General features: G+C 40.4%; 1 protein-coding gene across 3 annotated transcripts in view; it reads left to right on the top strand.

Annotated features, from left to right (window-relative positions):
- The window catches only part of PTPRB (protein tyrosine phosphatase receptor type B), a 65,442-nt gene that overhangs the window by 21,963 nt on the left and 23,734 nt on the right, over positions 1 to 19,745 (top strand). For all 3 annotated transcript variants that reach the window (XM_086749289.1, XM_086749299.1, XM_086749281.1), the window contains 13 exons: positions 1,398 to 1,676; positions 2,018 to 2,275; positions 3,848 to 4,111; positions 6,562 to 6,831; positions 8,612 to 8,872; positions 11,031 to 11,297; positions 12,790 to 13,053; positions 14,014 to 14,277; positions 15,196 to 15,459; positions 16,198 to 16,461; positions 17,344 to 17,613; positions 18,251 to 18,514; positions 19,325 to 19,588. In XM_086749289.1, coding sequence (XP_086605415.1) covers positions 1,398 to 1,676; positions 2,018 to 2,275; positions 3,848 to 4,111; positions 6,562 to 6,831; positions 8,612 to 8,872; positions 11,031 to 11,297; positions 12,790 to 13,053; positions 14,014 to 14,277; positions 15,196 to 15,459; positions 16,198 to 16,461; positions 17,344 to 17,613; positions 18,251 to 18,514; positions 19,325 to 19,588 — 3,453 coding nt within the window. The remainder of the gene's footprint in view (positions 1 to 1,397; positions 1,677 to 2,017; positions 2,276 to 3,847; positions 4,112 to 6,561; positions 6,832 to 8,611; positions 8,873 to 11,030; positions 11,298 to 12,789; positions 13,054 to 14,013; positions 14,278 to 15,195; positions 15,460 to 16,197; positions 16,462 to 17,343; positions 17,614 to 18,250; positions 18,515 to 19,324; positions 19,589 to 19,745) is intronic.

The raw sequence follows: 19,745 nt of genomic DNA, 5'->3' as shown, positions 1-19,745 counted from the left end.
CATACTGCCAAAACCTGACACCAGTGTGTTCTCAGCAGAACTTTGTAAGAAGCAATTAAACCCTCTGCACCATCCAAGGTTTGAAGAAGAAACAGCTTAAAGGCTACTAGCCCCATGATACTCCTACCGCTGTATTCGTAAGGTGGGAGTAGGTTTGACTTTGCTCTTTCAGCCTTTGCAGTGCAGTGTTTAATTATGTGATCTCACACTCTTGTCTGCCTTGTTCAGGGAACCAGGCAGCAATGACTGCACTGGAAAAATGGTCTTGCTGTTCTGTGTTTAAGGGACTGTTCGTATAGCAACCTCCGTTCTCAGCCTGGATGCACCATACACTCCCTGTCTGACGCTAGACAAGGGTAGCAGAGTGTGCTCATATGGAAGTCAAATTTAGTTGTTAAGTTTCTGGGAAACCTTTATTCTTTGACTCCTCAACTTGTGAATGCTTGATTTTGCTGCTTTTGGTTGTTTTAGGATACCTTTTTAATATGCAATTTGCTTAAACTTATTGGGAGATATGAATGCCAATACCTTAGTACATCAGCATGTAATACATTTCTTTTGATTTGCGTGAAGTCTTGTGAGTGATGGAATACACCTGGAGAATACAAGCAACCAGAGTCTTCTGGTTTGGTCAGTGCTTGCCATCCCTTTAGAGTTACCCTATTTTACAGATTATTTTACTTGAGAGCTCTTTAATAAACCACATAATGAACACGGAGGGTTTCTCAGAAAAATAATCTCAATTAAATATAATTGCTAAAAGTTTATCCAATGTGCTGTTTGGGTTTTTTAAAATTTATATGAACAATGCTACAGCAGAGCAGAAGCATATTCTATCAGAATCTGTTTGAAGTGATTTAAGTTAATATTGAAAACAAAGGATTGTTGCCCTTAAAATAGTATAAATAGTTGCTCATGCCCATTAGTGATAAAGTGTTTGGCGTGAGTACTAGGAAATGAAAGCCACTGGTACCATTGTATCTATAAAGCTACATTATGCTGAGGCATTGAGTTTAATTTGCTGGATTTTCATGTTTGCTCTTTCTTGTTAAAGTTGTTACAGTTTCACTATCAGCAGATTTCCAAGCTTGTTATATACAGCCACAACTGGAAGTGGTTTTCTGTGCATGTGTGGGAAGGGGTGAGTGTGTACACATACACAAGTAACATTTCTGAATTCTGCAGCACTCTTGTAGACAGATTTCAGTGGTACGATGTTTATTAATGTAAGGAAAAAGACTTTTTGAAAAGCACTGGCAGCATGATGATGATAAAGGGAGAGTTTTGGAAGGTTTTTTGTGCTGCTGTGTAGAACTTCAGACAATCTCAATGCAAGAAATACTGGTTTATGTTTTCTGTTTGTTTTTTGTTTGTTTGTTTGTTTGTTTTGAATACAGATCCCTTACCACCACCTCGTTTTGAAATTAATAAGGAAAAAACTACCCTCACAAGCTTACAGGTTCAATGGGATCCTTCCTCAGGAAAAGTGGACTTGTATAACCTAGTATTATTTGATCATGATAATAAAAAGATACAAGAAGTCTCCATACCAGGAAGAATTTCAAAAACAGAAAACACTTTTTCCAGTCTTATTCCTGGAAATAAATACAACATTGTCCTCAGTGCAGTTGCTGGAAATAAGAGTACCCCAGAACTTCACATAAGTGGATCTACTGGTAGGACTTATTTTACTGTAGTTCATCAAAATAAAACTGCTTAGAGTACCTTGCAGTTCTCCATTTTGAAATTAACAAATATATACCATTCTTTTAACTGGCAAGATACATATATGTCAGTATCTATTGATTATACACAGAAATAAACAAAACATGAATCTCTGACTAACATAGAGTTGTTTGCTAAGAATGGAGGCATGTTGTTATGATGTCTTTGGGCATAAGTTTGGGGCTGGATTTTCACTAACCCTACAGAAACTCAACGTATTTCAAAAGTACATCTGTTCAAAATTGCTGAGATAACCGTTAGGCCTTAAGCTTGTGTTTTTTTGTCCCAACAGTGCCATCCCCTGTGAAAAATATTCAGGTCAGTGTCAAGACAGACACTATCCATGCTTCGTGGTCTCCTGGCTCTGGACACGTGGATCGTTACAGGGTGGTGTTACTGGATAATCAGGCCCCAGTTCATGAAATTCACCAAGAAGATCCTCTGACCTCCTGCACTTTTTCAGGACTTACAGCGGGCCACCTGTATAACCTCTCTATCATAACCCAGGCTGCAGGACTGGAAAGCAGCAGTTTTCAAACTGTCAGGACAGGTATGATTTCAAAAATTGTCACAACAGAATAAAAAGCTAAGGCCATAATCTAATAACATTACAGGATGTATTTCAGAATAATAAATTATTTGTGTTCCAAGTGTATAGTCACAGACTTCAATAGCTGAATTACCCTTGGCAGACATTTCTCTTCAGAGGCTGTAGAGAGAGTTAGAGACACCATAAGCTTATTTAGTTTCCTCAGTTACCATTGCGGCAAAGTTAGCAACTAAATTAGCTTTTAGGATGTCTGCAGCTAAATTCGCTGCACTGCTTAATATGCAGCCCCATTAAACATGTAAAATTAGATGTAAAATTAGTCTGAGCCTAAGTGCCCTGGTATTACCTCATATCTGTGTAAGAGGTTCATCTGACTTACTCAGTGAATTGAGGTAGTGTGTAGTCTGATTATTTCACAGTATTGAAGACAGTTTAACTCCAGGATTCTTACTTAGCTATATGGGAGGTATAGAGCTTGAGTTTTGTAAAAAAAAATATTTTCTGTGTCTTTTTTTTTCTCTGGATTGCAAAATAGCTGCAGTTCTGAGAAGGAAGTGAAAAAAATGAAGAGCAGGTTAAGAATTTTAAAATTGAATGTTATGAGGTTTTTTTTTCACAGAGAGGTATCGATTCACAGAATCAGAGTTTTAGAAATGATTTTTTTTTTTCTCAGAAGGTTTTTCAGAATAGACTTCTGTCATCATAGAGGGAAAGACAGGATGACATCCTGACTAGAGCCCAATGGTTGAAACACTTACGTAAGCAAAAACAAGGTCATGTCTTTGCTTTCATTGATTTCTGGGAAACTTAAGATGCAGTTTCTCCTACAGAAATCTAACCATGTAAACATAATTTAATATTAAGTGAACAATATCGTGATGTCTAGAGCACACAGATGAGTGCTGTTGTCACCTAGCACTGACTCTTCTCGTGATTATAATTGTTTCACTTTATTTCTTCAGAATTTTTATTTTTTTCCTGTTTCAGGGTGCAAAAATTTTAAATCTCACAGGTTTTCTCAGAACATAAAAGCACTCCATCTAGCTTGCAGCACAGACCTCCATTTCAGTGCCTAGTGTGTCCCAGGCCTGAGAAATTAAGATATTGGAGGTGGCTATGCTTTTCTTTTGGTGGAGCATTTGAGTAAAAGAGTTTTTGATTCCATTCCCTTCTGCACTGGTGTAAATCAGGCATAGCTGCAATGTTGTTGTGATGTTTTTTCTACCAAAACGGATGCAGACATTTCTCCTCTTAGAAGCGTGTGCCTGGTCTGTTTTATAGTCAAAATGACTAGTGTGAATGCAGACATGGCTAACAGATTTTCTATTCTGTGAAACGAGAGTGGTCATCATAAGAGGTGTCACTCTCAGCAGTAGAACATCTTAGAACAGGGCTGGGTTCAGTTTCACTGTGACCAGGCTTTGCCCTTTCACTGTTGAGGCACAGTCATTCATACTCCATCTCATATAGCCATTTGAAAGCAAAACTTAACTATTGCAGTTTGGAGGCAGCAGGTCTTATATGTTCTGCGGTGGAAGTATTTTATTCTCCTTCTTATTTTCTTTTTTTTAGCCCCAGCTGAAGTCTTAGATTTGGCGGTGACTAACGATGACAGCTTAGATACTTTAAAAGTTAAGTGGAGAAGACCTTCAGGAAACCTCAATTTCTATAATATCACTCTTTCTCATCTTGGATCAATTAAAGAAGTCAAAACTCTACAGCCACCGGTCACAGAGACTTACTTTGACAAGCTGACTCCGGGACGGCTTTATCAGGTTACTGCCCGCACAATCAGTGGTGAACTGTTTACTGATCGGATGGCAACTGGCAGGACATGTAAGTCTTCTGCTTCAGTAAGAACGTTGTAACTAATGCTATTTCTGCCTACACTGGCCTTGTAGAAAATCATTTTAGGAGACAAAATTATTTGGATTCCAGGCAAAATAAGATAAAGAGCACAATATTGTTCCGGGAGTACCCCTTGCTGACTCTCTGGCAACAGTTAATCTGGCAGCCAAAAGCAGCTACAGCATAGCTTGGGAGCAGGAAACATATAATGCATTTGGGACCTTATAGGTGGGTGAGTCTGTTGCAAAATTATTCCACGTTACTCCACTTCTGACCAACTTTGTTATCTTGAATTCAACTCGGCATAGTATATATAATGTTACGTTATGGGGAAGTCTGCATGTAGTCAAATTGTTAACGGGTTTTTTAAGTAATTTTGCAAGGTCTAGTATTGTCCCTTGCTGCAGGCACAAATCTACAAATAGGAAAAGATTAGGTCTTAGCTTTCTTTACTACCAGCTGTATGGATTAAGGAAGGCGTGTGGCAGCCTGGGTAGAGCTGTGTTATGTTTTGTTTATCTTCTTTCAGAAATATAATTTTATTTCAGGTATCTCTTGTATGAGTTCTGAACCTGAAAAACCCTGCATAATTCTCCCACAGCATTACTGGCCACAGTAATGTGTCATCTTCTCCACACCAGCCTAGCCCAGGCAGAATTTAGATGGGAAAAAATATATAAATGAGTGAAGAATACATACATAAACTGTTAGGAGAGTCAGAGCCAAAAAAATATAAAATGTGTATGTGAAAGACAGAGAGCAGAGTGTTTACCTTAGAGAATATTTGTCTTCTACGACTAAACATCTCATGTGAAAGGCACATCCTTGACACGTCTAGCTGCTACCCCAATCTCAGTGCAGGCTGGAAGAGAGACCTGAGAAGCCTTTCATGTCCAGTCCAGAAAGTACAAAGCTGTACTTGCATGTCTTTTTTGTTTGACTAGTATACCATTAAAGATCTTTGAAATTACCATTTCCATCTGAAGGGAGAGCTTCAGGCCCTCACTCAAACCACTGACCCCCAAATTTGTGACATAGGCCCAGTACTTTAAAAGCTGGGGGTCTAGAAGTCCTGTTTTCAAGGATGCTGATCATATGCAATTCCTTTCCTTGACTTTTCCATAGATGCCAAGAGCTTTGAAAACAGAGTGACTTCATAGAAGCTTTGTGGCCTAAAGATAAATTTGTAAATCCAGACTGTCAGGTCTACAGATACAGAAGGGGTTAGGCTCTTAGGATCCCTCTGTAACTCACAGAGAGAGACGGGTGTGCAAGAGCATAATCCACGTCACTGTGTATTGAGAGGGTGCCTACAGCAGCAGAATCTGTTGAGAAATGCTGTGGTAAGGAATATGCATGTCTCAGGGACTGAAACTTTGTACCGTAAGGGTGTAGTGATGTCCAGCCAGCCTGACAAGGCTGAACTTCATATGTTATGATGTAAGCACATCCGTGCTTCCTAACAAAACACTCTGTGCTTTTATCCACTCACTTGGCAATTGAAACACATCTCCTATATTCACTGTCATGTGGGAGATTTATGTTTGATACCCAGCTATGCCTCTGGGAAGCGAAACTGGTAAGTATTTTGTGGTGCTGCTAGAAATCTCTCAATCCTTTGCTAGGTATTGAGCAGTTAAATATTAACTAAGCCAGAGAAAATGTGGGAGCATGATTCTAGCCTTGTAGTTTACAGTTAATACTTGCTGATGGCCTCAGGGCTCCAATGCTGGTCTCTCAGTAATCTTAACACTAAGCTATAGGCATCCTGCATCTGTCTTTCAGTCTCCACTTGGTGTGGTTAGTATTTAATTATCCCATGAAAATCAGAAAAGCTTCAGTGGTCCAGTGTGACCTAGAGCAGTAGGGCAGGAAGAATGAGCACGTAAATTCAGGAACCTTGAAGTGGAGGACAGGATGGAGTGGGTGCTTTAGTGAACCTCAGTTTGAACACTGGTGCCTTACAGCTGGGAAGGACTAGGACATACAAGGCCTTTGTGGAAGAAGCTGTCAGGCTTTGCATTTCTGCTACTGGGACCAGAATTTGGCCCGTAGCGATCGAAGTTTTAGCCTTAGCTTTGAAAAATTGATTGACAGTTTCTAAGTGAATTTAAGTCTGTGAAACAAGAGGGAAGCTAACTGAAAACTGCAAGATGCTTCTGAGAAGAGCATGGGGGAGATTTTGCCTGCCCTAAGGAGGGTTCCCCATTTCTAATGTCAGAAACCAACAGTGAAAAAGTGAGTGGTTTGTGTGGGGAAGAGTAAAAATTATCATTTAAAGGAATGCCAGCCTTTGTAACAAGAGAACCTCACGTTGCTCTAACCGATCCAAGTACTTCTACAATAGCTGTGCCACGAGGCAGGTTTTGCCAGTCTGCAGTTACGTCTTGCCAGAAGTACCCCGCTTCAAAATTGCCCTCTCCATCTCTGTATTTCAGATCCCCAGAAAGTTTCTGAGCTGAAAGCCGGCGGTGGTGGCGGGCTGCGGTCTCTGCGAGTGGAGTGGCTGCCCCCTGCGGGAGACTGGGACAGGTACCGGCTGCTGCTGTGGAACCGCTCAGCCCTGGTGCTCAACACCACCCTGGGAAAGGACACCACCGAATACCTCATCCACGGCGTGGGACTTGTCCCAGGGAGGCAGTACGACCTGGATGTCGTGGTGGAGAGTGGCGACTTTCAGAGCAAGGCTAGCTGCACGGGGAGAACAGGTCAGTGTGCTTGTCCGGAAAGTGTGGAAGTGCAAAATGTTCAGCATTTGGACAACCAGAAAAAAAATAGCACTTAGGGATCCACAGATGAATTTTGCTGTTTCAGCAAAAAGGAGCTCTCCTGTGAAACACAGAAATAGTTACTTTTAGCAGTTCTATGAAAACTTCCGGGATCATTTTTGTGGTAAATGTATTGTTAGTGAAAGTTTGGGGAACTGCGTCACCACCGTTCTGTCATGATTGAGGCATAACACTACATGTATAATGTTTCATTGTCACAGTTTGTAGCTGACTGCAGACACCCTATGTAGTTCTTTAAAGAAAGCAATATGGATTTTCCTGTATTGTTCATCATTGTGTGCAGTGGCAAACTGGTTTACTTGCCAGCTTGTATAAGTAATTAGTATCCATAGCATTAACCAGAACTGGCTGAAGTATGTTAGTGTGGCTATTCCATAACATGACAATTCTAGTTCCTGCGCTCCAGAAATAAAATGAGGTTAGTCAGTTCAAGTCAGCTTTTCCAAAGGAAATCCATATACACTCCCATAACATTACTGTAATTCTTTTGGAGCATACTAGTCAAAGCCACATCTGATTCCTTCAAACTTAAGAAATAGTTGCACTACAATTGTTGATGGTTCTGCTCTGTGAATGCAAAATCAGCACAATTCAGAGGACAAGAAGACTTGGAGGGGGAGTATCAGGCAAGGTTCAAGCTGGAGCCTTATCTCACAGGAGAATGTGAGATAAGATCAGGCCACCCCGCTTTATTGTCACACTTCCTGGTGCCCACCTTTCCTGCTGCATCCTTACCTGTCATTCCACAAGGGCTTCGTTTTGTTGATTTTGCACAATGGCAAGACCAGTAGACGCTAGAGAACACTTTGTCTAACTTCTAGCCAATTTGATCAGAGAAAGGCAGATTCTTGCCTTGCTCATGTTGATATACGTTACAAATAATTTAAGTTTATGGTGTTTCTTTTAATTGACACACCTAAGTGATTAGAACGTAGTCCAAGAAATAATATCCAGCGGTGAGAGTATTGCAACTGTATTTGACCCACAGTCAGATACATAATGTACCTGTTATGAAGCATAGGTGTTAGGCCCTGTTCTGACTTATTTTTCTCTTATCTAAACGCACAGTCCTGAAAAGTGAGTTGGATTTCAGTGTAACAGGGACAAAATCAGATCAGGGGAGTAGGTTAGGTAACAGGTGCCCTCTGTGTGCATGCATGCACACACACATGAACACACACAGAAGTTCACTGATTAAGTCCTTTCTTTTATGCCACTGTAAGTTTGGAGTGTCTTCCAACGTCACTGGGATGTGAACTGGTGCAAAATCAATGTCACTCTGACCCTATAATTTGCATCCTGGTTTGTTACAGCTAAATTGGTGTAGATCTGTTTTATGGTACAAATGTTTTATATCCCTGTCCAGCACCCACAGTTCAAGAAGAGGCTTACTGATTTCACTGCAGTTCCATTTATACTAAATATATATATCCTGGCATAAGTTTAAACCTAAGCATTACAGCCATACATGCATTGCTGAAGTCTGCTGCTACAGCCCTTTACTGGAAGAGCAGCACAAATACTAGATTTGTAAGATTGACTTCTTAGAGAAACGTAAAGAATCTCCTCTTGATTACAAATACTCTATTGGTGTCACATTTCTATCTTACAGAATAAATTCCTTACAGCAGCTTGAGATGTGGCACGTGTGTTCACTACAAAGTCCTGTTCTCCTTGTGATATTTGTGTACTTTTACAGCCCCAGAGCCTGTTCTCCAGCTCCGTGTGAAGCATGCTAATGAATCTTCACTTAGTGTCATGTGGATGACCCCTGTTGCAGAATGGGACAGCTATGTGGTTTCACTGGGAGACAGGGATCTTACTGTCATTAAAAAAGGGCTTGCAAAAGAAGCTAAAGAATTCACTTTCACTGACTTAGTACCTGGAAGAAAATATACAGCTACCGTCACTACCATTAGTGGGATTTTAAGCAACTGGACTTCAGTGGAAGGAAGAACAGGTAACATCCTGAGAAACTATTTTAATCTTTACTTCTGTTAGCCGTTAACAACTTCCCTTGCTTTGTAGTGAACAGAGTGAGCCCAGTGTCTAGATATCAAAAGTCTTGAATTTACATTTGTTTCTTCAATAGAAAAGTTATGTTTCTGAGTCTCTGATTTCTGACTCTTGGTTGTCTTGCAGTATTTATTTAAGGTTTTGGAGAAATGGATATGTAATTCTTAGCAAAACAGTTTGCTGAAATATTATGTCATGTCTGATCAATCTGCGTTAGCACCAGATTCCATATAAGAAGAACAATTTTCACTTGAGTGTCTTCAGGAAGGTCACTTCCTTGATTCAAAGCATTCATCATCTGGAAAAAAACCAACCATCACCGTACAGGAAAATGTTGCTTTAGGGGGAACATTCCAAGGTTGACAGACACAAAACATATGTGACCTTGAAAACGTATTTTGAATCTCTCTGCTCTTCTGATTGCAGAATCTGTATCTGTTACTTAGGATGATGACTGTGACACAAGGAGGGTCCCATTCCCACCCCCTGCAGGGTGCTAATTTTGTGCATGTGGACAAGTTTTAAACCATATGTGCTGCTTTACTTTGCTTGACTTATGCATTCTCCAGTGCAGGCAAAGTCGTACAGTGTAGCTCTGGTCTGGCACAGCACAGGGGAAAACAAGCTGCTAGTGTATGAATCTAATCGTGCCTGTGGCTTGATAGTGGTCCTTACTAAAGTTTTGTAACTCCTTCCAAGGCCTGAGTTACACATTCATTTCTCTGCTAGGTGATTAGATAGCTGGGCTTTTGCTTCCTCCTGCCTTACATCCCTTTAGGGGGCCTCTTCAGGCATAAAGGTTATATTGTCCCACTTCACTAGCATGAATCAATGCTTGAAAACACATCAGGCAGGGATAGTGTGTCAGCATTACATTCAAAGTGATAAAGAACAAACACCAATGAATTTGAATGTAGGTCTTAATAAGCATTGCAGAACTCTGAATATTCTTTTCCGTAGAACAATCTACTAGGCTTGCAAAATATTGCTGTAAATGTGACAAAAATAGGTCCTAGATGATTCCCAGCTTGGTCAGTTTCCAGTGAAGCCTGAGATGTCACTAAAAGTGCTTTAGCATAGAAATCTGGCACTTCTGTTTCTTATTGGGCCTTGCTATGTTATGACAGTACTATAGAAGAGGTGGGATTTTTCATTCCGTTTTGTAAGAATGTTATATTTTTTCAGCTACGTGCCTGATTTTCTAGCTTTTGTTAATGGTTGCTAATCCAGCACTATGTGTGCAGAAAGACTGTTATAAAACAAGAGATGAAGCTTGCAGTCACATTCTGTAAAGTTAAAGGATCTTTTTCAGTTGTGCTTGGTCATATAAGCAGAAATACTTAGAAAGAAGTAACTGTATTTCCTTGCTTTGACCAAATATTTTCAAATTAAAAAAAAAATATTTTGTGTAACATTTGTGCTAGATATTCCATTCCTTTGTGTTCTTTCTTCTTCCTTTTTGGTCTGGCTAAGTTCATCAGCTTGTGCTTAGATAAATGTCATATTAGTTTAACAAGTAATTAATCTTTTGATGCTAGAAAAGTTAGTATCCCACAGATCTTCTGACATAAAAAGTAAAACCAAAACCATCCATTGCAGTTAGCCCCAAAATTAAAGAGTCTGGCACCTCTCTGAGGTATAGATGATTGTGCCTGGGGTATTCATCAAACCAGTTTGCCATTTAATAGAAATGAGAGATGAAAAATAGGAGAGGAAAGGGAGAATATGAGACACAGACTGTATTTGAAGTAGTCATCACAAAACGAAGTGATTTCCTAAATTGGTGGCTTTTGTTTAATGGTATTTATAAAACGCCATCTCTTCCCGTTCACTGATCTTGAATGTTTTTGGTCTGACTGAGAAAAGCTGTGCTAAAGCCTGCAAGACCTTTCTGTGCCTTAGATAGTTTCCCATAGACCACATCCCATCAGACAGGAAGCAGTCCACAGTTAGATTATTTTTAGTCCTGTTGAGTCTGTCTGCAAATTGGAATGGTTTTTTGATGCGCTTCCTCAGTGTGACTAAACTTGGGTTATTTGGTGGAATTTGTTTTGTTTTATTTTGTTTTTCCTAAGTAACATTATGACTTTTTTTTTTTCTAGTGCCAGCCCAAGTGACTGGTCTGACCGTGACAAGTCAGGGATCAACCAACAGCTTGTTCACCAACTGGACGGGAGCAGTGGGAGATGTAGACTCGTACCAAGTGCTACTGATTCACGAGAATGTTGTAATTAAAAATGAGACTGTTCCCAGTGAAACAAACAGATACCACTTCTATCCCCTGAAACCTGGAGGACTCTATTCAGTTGTTGTCACCACTGTCAGCGGGGGGATATCTTCAAGGCAAACGATCGCAGAGGGGAGGACAGGTAAGAAGGAAAATACTCCAGCATGTCTTTTGTCAGTTCATAAAAGCTGAATTCAAGAGAATTATCTTGTGATTAAGCCACTGGATTGAGAATTCAGAAATACAGGAGTTTCGGACATATGATTCCTGTGTGTGACCTCCGTCACACCGTGGGGCCAGATTCATGTTAACGTAGCTTTAGGGAGCTAACTGCTCTGCCTACAAAAGGAGCTCTGTACAGCAGGATCACTCTGTACTGAAGACAAAAATATGCCTTGAGAGTGATGTGCAGCTCTGGTGGGTGAGTGAATCACTCCTTGGAAGGGACTTTCTTGTTCCATTGACTAGATGGCATCATAGGGTGATTGCTCCTTACTTAGGTGTGCAAATTAGCTGCCTAAAGGTGGTGGGATGAATTTGTGTGTGTCAGTCTCTCATGACCCATTCTTTTTCTCCAATCTAACATTAAAGAATCTCCACTAGGGTTAATTACTCTTTATGAGACTCTTCTGTACTGCACAGGATAGGATTGACTATTGCATCAAATTCTGTAATCTTAATGATTCATGAAATGTAATACCAGTTCTTTGGGTATTTAAATAGAGGGAAAAATTGACAATACAGTGCAATTTCACCCTTTATGTGAATTTGGCAAAGGCCAGACACTCTGCAGTTTTCTGCAAATGTTCTCCTTGAAAACAACTGTTTCCAGGTAAAAAAAAAAAAAAAAAACAAGCCCATACCAAACAATTGGAGAAGAATTGGTGGTAGATGCCCCATCCCTGGAAACAGTCAAGGCCAGGCTGGACGGGGCTCTGAGCAACCTGATCTGGTTGGAGATGTCCCTGCTCCTTGCAGGGGGGTTGGACTAGATGACTTTTAAAGGTCCCTTCCAACCCAAACTATTCTGTAATTCTATGAATAACACTAAAAGACTTAAAGTACACAGACATATTTTGTAAAATATTTTAATATTTTTGACTCTGACAGCTGATGAGCAGCCCCTCTACTGAGGTAAGTCAGTTCAGTGCATTAGAGTCCTGTAAAAATGTGACAGTTCACTATGATTAAGGTCTTCCCCTGTAATAACTCTGATAATTTTGTGACTGAATGATGGTAGTTCTGGCAACGTGGAGCCTTTGAGCTCACCTTGCTGGCTTGAAAAACAAATTGCATTCGTGTTTTCGCCACTAGGCGTCAGAGAACTCATTGTAAATGAAGCACATTCTGCCATGGACCTCAACTTCATACAGGCAGTTATTGCTGTTACTGATGAATGGCAATTTGAGAGGATAACTGATCTTCTGGGATTTTAGAAGTGCTGAGATCATGCCACCTAAGACAATTTCCTTCACTGTATTCCAAAAAGTGGATGAGTACTGCTGAGTGGGAGTCAGCGTGGAGCTTCTGGGAGTCCCAGACTGCTTATTTTGCAGGGTGGCATTCCAGACATTCTCACAACAATAGGAACTGGGTAGTTAAAGCTCTTCTGTTTTTTCCTCTTTGTTGCACAGTTCCTTCCAGCGTGACTGGAGTAACAGTAAATAACTCAGGTCGCAGTGACTACCTCAGTGTTTCTTGGCTGCCAGCTTCTGGAGATGTAGACAGTTATCTGGTAACACTCTCTCACGATGACCAGATTGTTCAGACTCTCACCGTTTCCAAATCCATCAGTGAATGCTCCTTCAGCAGCCTTACTCCTGGGACACTTTACAATGTGATGATAACCACGAAGAGTGGGAAGTATGAAAATTATTCCTTCAGCCAGGAACGAACAGGTAAAGAGAGCTTCGGAGCAAATACGGTTGCCATAACCACTTTTTATTACCTTTAGCAATGATCTATCAATATCTGACCAAGCTGCAATGGGTGAGTAGGGGCTGAAGGGTCAAACCATAAAATTACAACTTTACAGACTTGGTCTTATTCTTATGGCCCTAATGCTGCTTTATGTCATATAAAATTACTTTAGCAGGAACAAAAGTCATTTAAGTCCTTGTGAGTGAGCAAAAATCATGTGTCAATTTTGATTCAAATGCATTTTCCTGCCTTTAAGCCCTCTACTTGTCTCCTCAAGTATACCCTACAGAGCATCTCCCCAAAAAGTTACTCAAACACTGACAGAACAGGATAGGAGCTACCTACTAAAGTATGAATAAAGTGTCACTGAAATGAGTAACGCCTGTGTCTGTTGGTTTTGGTCATGCAGTGTTCCAGGAGATTATAACAGGAATAGAGAAATTTCACAGAACGGTGGCAATAATGATGGTAAATATTTTGAAACTTCCTCAAAGATTGAAAGGACTTGAGAATTTACACCTGGTAAACCAGTAGAATAACAGAAGGATGGTAAGGGATGTTAAAACGACAAAAAGTTAGTGCAATTTTAGTCTTCTGATGAAGTAAGTGAAAATCCAAGGGACAGCCATTTAAACAAGGAGAAGCAGATTCAGGACTAGTGTGAAGCTGTGGAACTCGCTGCTATAAGCAAAGCTGACCAAGTTCCAAAAGACCAAAAATTGTAAAGGTAAACTATTGTCATATGACATAAAGCAGCCTGGAAACTGCAGAGTTACTATTTCAGAGCATAGGGTATTGCTTAAATCCATGTTGTGGTCTTTTTGCAACTTCCTCAGAAAAGTCTGGTAAGTACCACAAATAATAGTCCACTACAGCAATTCCTGTTACTTCAAGAAGTTACTGCTTTTTTGAATCTTTAATTGTATTTTTTCTTTCAGTCCCTTCAAGTGTTCAGGGCCTTACTGTCAGCAATTCAGCCAGAAGTGACTACTTGAAGGTATCCTGGTTACATGCCTCTGGATATTTTGATAATTATGAAGTGATCATCAAGAACAACAACGATTTCATCCAAACGAAAAGTGTCCCAAAGGATGAAAATGAATGTGTATTCACTAATCTGGTCCCAGGGAGGCAGTACAGTGTCACAGTCAGCACAAGGAGTGGGAAATATGAAACTAGTGAAAGGGTCTATGGCAGAACAAGTAAGTAGATACCCCAGAAACATCCTGAGACACTCCAGGATTTGTTTTGTATCTAGCACATAGCTGATCTCAAAAATCTTGTATGATTTTAACATAGGATGTTGAGTGTGACCCTCTGAATGTGTGTCATTCCAAATACAGAAAGCAGTATTTAGTTTATGACCAATGTTTAAGTTACAGACATATAGAAAGTGAAAGAAGAGACCTGTGCTGTGAACTTGGAAAGCAAATCTTGAAACATGCAGAACTGAAAAACAGTTGTATAAATTTCCACATAAGCTTAGTATTTATACTTAAACGATACCAGAATGTACAAGACAGTTTTTTTCTGGTCATGGAAATGTATAAGCAAAAAGATAGGCTAGACCTCACTCTACTCAAATTACCCCAAGAACTGGAGTTGGTGCAGTCTGCCTGTCTTCACCTAGCACCACAAGTAAGCTAGTGGGCCATGCTAAGAAACCAAGTTTATTAACACAGATGTACAACAAATAGCACTGGGCAAAAATAACTGACCTGCATTTGGCAGGAGTTGGGAACTGCGCAGTGTGGTCCTGCATCACATAGATGACTTGCCTTAGATCTCTAGGTCACACCTCTTTGCATTAGATTTATTGTACATGCAGATCCTACTCAATTTTTGTTGGCTATGCAAACTCCCTTTAGACTCCATTATTATTAATTTATTATTTTTATGCTAATAGATTGTGGACTCCCTGTTCTGAAATGGGACCTTCCAGTGTTAGATATGATGCAAACCACAAATGTCAACCCTTGCAAATAAGTGCAATCTACTGCTTTTCCTAGGGAACTGAATGAAAAGTTTTAGCTCAGGAGCATGACCCCAGAGCTGTTAGCGTTTTGCTGTGATCTGGTAGTAAGTACTGAGAAGTTTCCTCTTTCTTCTTGCCTCTTCAGTGCCAGAGTCAGTGAAGGAACTAACTCTTAGTAACAGAAGCACAGAAGATCTACAGGTAACTTGGTCAAAGGCTGAGGGCGATGTTGACAAGTATGAGATTCAGCTCCTCTTCAATGATATGAAGATCTTCCCACCCATTTTCCTTGGGAACACCATTGAGGAGTATTGGTTCACAGCTCTGACTCCAGGACGTCTATACAAAATTCTTGTCTTGACGATCAGTGGAGATGCACAACGTGCTACTTTCATAGAAGGCCTGACAAGTAAGAAATAATGTGGTATTTAAAATGTGTTGAGGCTTCTCTAGGGGAAAAGAATGAGGCACAGAAAATCAAGGGAGAACCACCATCTTATTTGAGCTCTTGTAACACTGGCATGAAGATAGCAGATCTCATTGTAAATCACAATAGTACTTCAGCCAGCTTCATCTGTGCTTAAAAAACAAATGTCGCGGGCACCAATATTTGATTATTGGCAGATAATTTGATTTGTTGTATGGGAACAGTATTGAGATGTCAGTGTTTGGGTTTCTGGTATTCTCATGCATGCCAGTTGTTTGCTTAGTATCTCTAGCTAAATCACTTAAGCTATTTTCTGCCTATGTTTATCCACCTGAAATGAATCGGTGAGATATAACTACAAAATGCCTAAGTAAGTGTACAGAAAGAGCTTTGATTTTCTCAGATGTTTTTAAAACATCATTTGGAGAAGAAGGAGGTTATCCAGATGAAAGAACATACAAACTTTTTCTTCTGTTTAACTTACCTTAGCTTTACTTTTTTTCCTGTAAACACATGGAATTGCTTTTCTGAAATGACACAATCCTACACAGATGCCTTCAGCTTTACTTGTGTTTACCCATGAGTGAAATTACTTGTACCTGTAAATGCTCTTTGTCCTTTGCATCATTTGCTGTGACCATAAAAAATCAGGAATTAAAATGTCTGAATCAAACAGGAAATTTGTGAGCAGGTGCCTTTGTGTTCTTTTTTTTTTTCCAGTTCCAAGTGCAGTCAGAAACATTCATGTGTCACCTAACGGCATGACAAACAGCCTGAAAGTGAGCTGGACTCCTGGAGGTGGAGATGTTGATTCCTACACAGTGACTATATTTCAGCAAAACCATCAGCTTGATTCCCAGAGTGTCTCCAAACATGTCTCTGAGCACACATTTCACAAGTTGGAAGCTGGGGAGCAGTACCGGGTGGTGGTGCAATCTAACAGTGGCACCTTGCACAACAGCTTAGCGGCTTTTGGGAGAACAAGTAAGTTTCTTTTGAGACAAAGAGCAAGTTGCATTATGTCTTTCCAGAAGCTGACCTGTATTTAATTATGTTTATTGACATACCCCTGGGTGTGGGGAGATCCAGACTCATGGGAAATTTTTATCTCCGAGAGCCGGAGTCCTCACTCTTGCAAACACTTAGGCATGGCTCTGTTAATACCAGTGAGATCTGTCACATGAGTAAATTTACCTGAGTAAATGCATGTGGAATTCAGGTCCCCAGCCCAAAGTGTGCCTTCATAGGATGAATGCGGTTCCATCCCTCCCCAGTACTGTGCCTGTACCCATCTGATGCATACCTCTGCAAGGCTCCATGTAGTCAAATACTGTGTTCTAGCAGAGCCCATTTCATGGCCCAGGCTTGTTAGACAATGTGTTCCCCCAATATACTGCATGTCAGGACACATCAACAGTGGAACACCTTGTTTTTAATCCATCCTCTCTCTTCAGTACCTGTATTTTTTTTCTGTGGCCTTGACAGCCAGCAGCTGCTGGCTAATCTGTGCCACTATTTTGCACCAATTTACCACTTCTTTATTTTTGATTTCTTTTTCACATACCTTTCTTAACTGTCTTGATGAATTCATCTCACTCTCCTTCTCCCTCTTTTCATGGTAATTTATGTATATCTCTTGCTTCTCCATGCTCAGCTCAGATGTCCATGATGCTCTATAACTTCATCTTACTGTATTTATGTCTAGGAATTATTTGCTTCTTGAATCACATGCACAGATACCCCTTTTCCCACAAGTGAACATGCAGATTTATAAAGATATTCTCTATTAATTACTCTGTTCACAGTTGTGTATTGAATGGTCTGTATTTCACCTGGTAATGTCCTGCTTTTAATTGTTGCTTCCAGTTCCAGCCTCTGTCCAGGAATTATTAGCCCATCATGCTTACAGCAGTCATTCCTTGTTGGTAACCTGGCAGAAAGCTCCTGGTGTAGCTGAAAGATACGACATTCTGCTCATGAATGAGCAAGGGATCCTCCTGAGCAACAAATCAGAGCCAGCTACTGCCAAACAGCACAAATTTGAAGATTTATTAGCGGGCAAGAAGTATAAAATAGAAGTTTTGACAGTCAGTGGCGGGCTCTTCAGTAAACGAGCAGAAACTATTGGCCGAACAGGTAATTAGAACATCTTGGTTTATTTATAGCTCCCTAAGTAAGATATCGTTAAATATATGAATCATCAGCATGTCTTGATTTTGGAATGATTCCAGTAAGGACAGGCTCCAGATATTTATGCATTATTTTTCCTGATATGTGCTTGGTATGTGAATCTGAAATTTGTTAGCATAATAATATGGCCATGGTTCATAATAAGGGTATTAAACCAAAGTACTGAATGCTTCCCTCAGTCTATCTGTTTCGGAACTACCTGAATTCTTTATTGTCATCAAGTCTTTAATTCACAGTCTCAAGGCTCTTAGCACAAGATTCAATGTGAATACATACCTCTAAACTTAGAGCCAGGTCTTGCAGTCTTTACTCAATTAAAGCTTCTTGTAATAACTAATAGACAGTTTTGTGTGAGCACAGGCTGGAGAAGCAGGCCTACTGGGAAATACAAACATTGTATTGGAGCGACTCAGCGGCACCTCATAAATGCCTTCCTCTTGCTTCTGAAAGTTGATGTTGACGTTACTTAGCTACTTGTGGCTTTATTGAAATGTATTCCAGCCATGAATTCTAAATTTATTAAAGGTTCAGCTTATTGGCTAGACACTTTGATATTTACCCTTGCATTTATCCTTCTTTTCAGTTCCAGCAGCTGTCACAAATCTGAAGGTCACAGAGAACACCACTGACCGACTGTCCTTCAGCTGGACCACCTCACAAGGGGAGCTTGATTCGTACGACATCTTCCTATACAACCCGGACAAGTCCCTTCATGACCGGATTTCAGGGGAGCAGCACCTCCAGCAATGTTCATTCCAGAACCTGAGGCAAGGCCGGATGTATCGAATGGTGATTGTTACCCACAGTGGAGACCTCACTAATGAGTCATCTGTCTTTGGAAGAACAGGCAAGAACATCTTAAGAAAATAATCTGTCTCCAGTGTGGTGCTAGTGAGGGACACGCAGTGAGCTGGTCTGAGTCTGACATTCGTGCTAGATTAGAGCAACTATTAGAACTATCAAAATTTGCTCTTATATATGAAAAGCATTAGACAAAGAAAAAGGTAAATTCTGAATTATATGGTTACCAGAGGAAAAATGAAGTGGTAGTTCCTAGGTACTCAGGTCAGGAGAAGGACAGCCCAATGTATGCTGCATAAAACTTAAAGGAAAACAGCTGTCTCCCACCCTAAAAGCCATATTGGTCTGTGAGTGGAAAAGACAAAAGGCAAAGCAAGTAAGGTTAATGGGGTAGGCAATCTACCAGGAAGTAAAACTTGTTTCCCATGGGGAGCTCTGGCTGCAGCTCTGTGTTTGTTTAGCCACACGTGGGAAGCAAGTTTACTAAGCAGCTCTAGCAGCCCTGATGCTCTGTGAAACCTTTCTTTATCCTCTGAGGCACTATATAGTAACCCCTGTGTACTCTAAACTTTCTTCAGCTATCTCAGAATTGGATGTTTGTAGACATTGACTGAGAAAAAGCTGCTTTATGTTTGCAAAACTATCTATTATAAACACTTCAGCCTCTTTCGGGGACAGTGGCAGTTCAAAATAAGAAAGGAAGCTATTGAGATATACTTCCTGATGCTTCCTGGCTTTTTGGCCAGCTGTGGTGGCTGTCATTACAGAATAAGGGTAAGATCTGCTTGATCTTGTGGCTTCTCCTCACCCTAAGGATGTTCTACATAAAGTAATATTCATCCTCCTTTCTTTTCAGTACCAGCCCCAGTTGTTGGTCTCAAGGCATCCAACCGAAATATGACAGACAGTCTGTGGTTCACCTGGGGTCCAGCGGCAGGAGATGTTGACTTCTATGAGCTGAATCTTTACAACCCAAATGGAACACAGAAAGAAACATGGCACAGGAAGGACCTGAAAGAGTGGCATTTCCAGGGTCTCATTCCTGGCAGAAAGTACACTCTAGTTGTGGTGACTCACAGTGGTGACCTGACCAACACAGCAAATGCTGAAGGAAGAACAGGTAAAAGACACAGAAATCTTTGGGATTTTTGTTTATTCCCATCTGTCAGAATTCATATTAGTTCACAACTGTGCAACAGCCTTATTCGGAGGGAGGATTTATTATAAGAATCACTGAAGGTGTAAAGATAAAGGATATCCTTAAGGGTATTAAACCA

The sequence above is a fragment of the Chlamydotis macqueenii genome, chromosome 1, assembly GCF_036417535.1.
Source record: "Chlamydotis macqueenii isolate bChlMac1 chromosome 1, bChlMac1.mat, whole genome shotgun sequence".
Classification (NCBI taxonomy): Eukaryota; Metazoa; Chordata; class Aves; order Otidiformes; family Otididae; genus Chlamydotis; species Chlamydotis macqueenii.
Note: the sequence above shows the minus strand (reverse complement) of the source record. Positions and strands in the feature narration are given on the sequence as shown.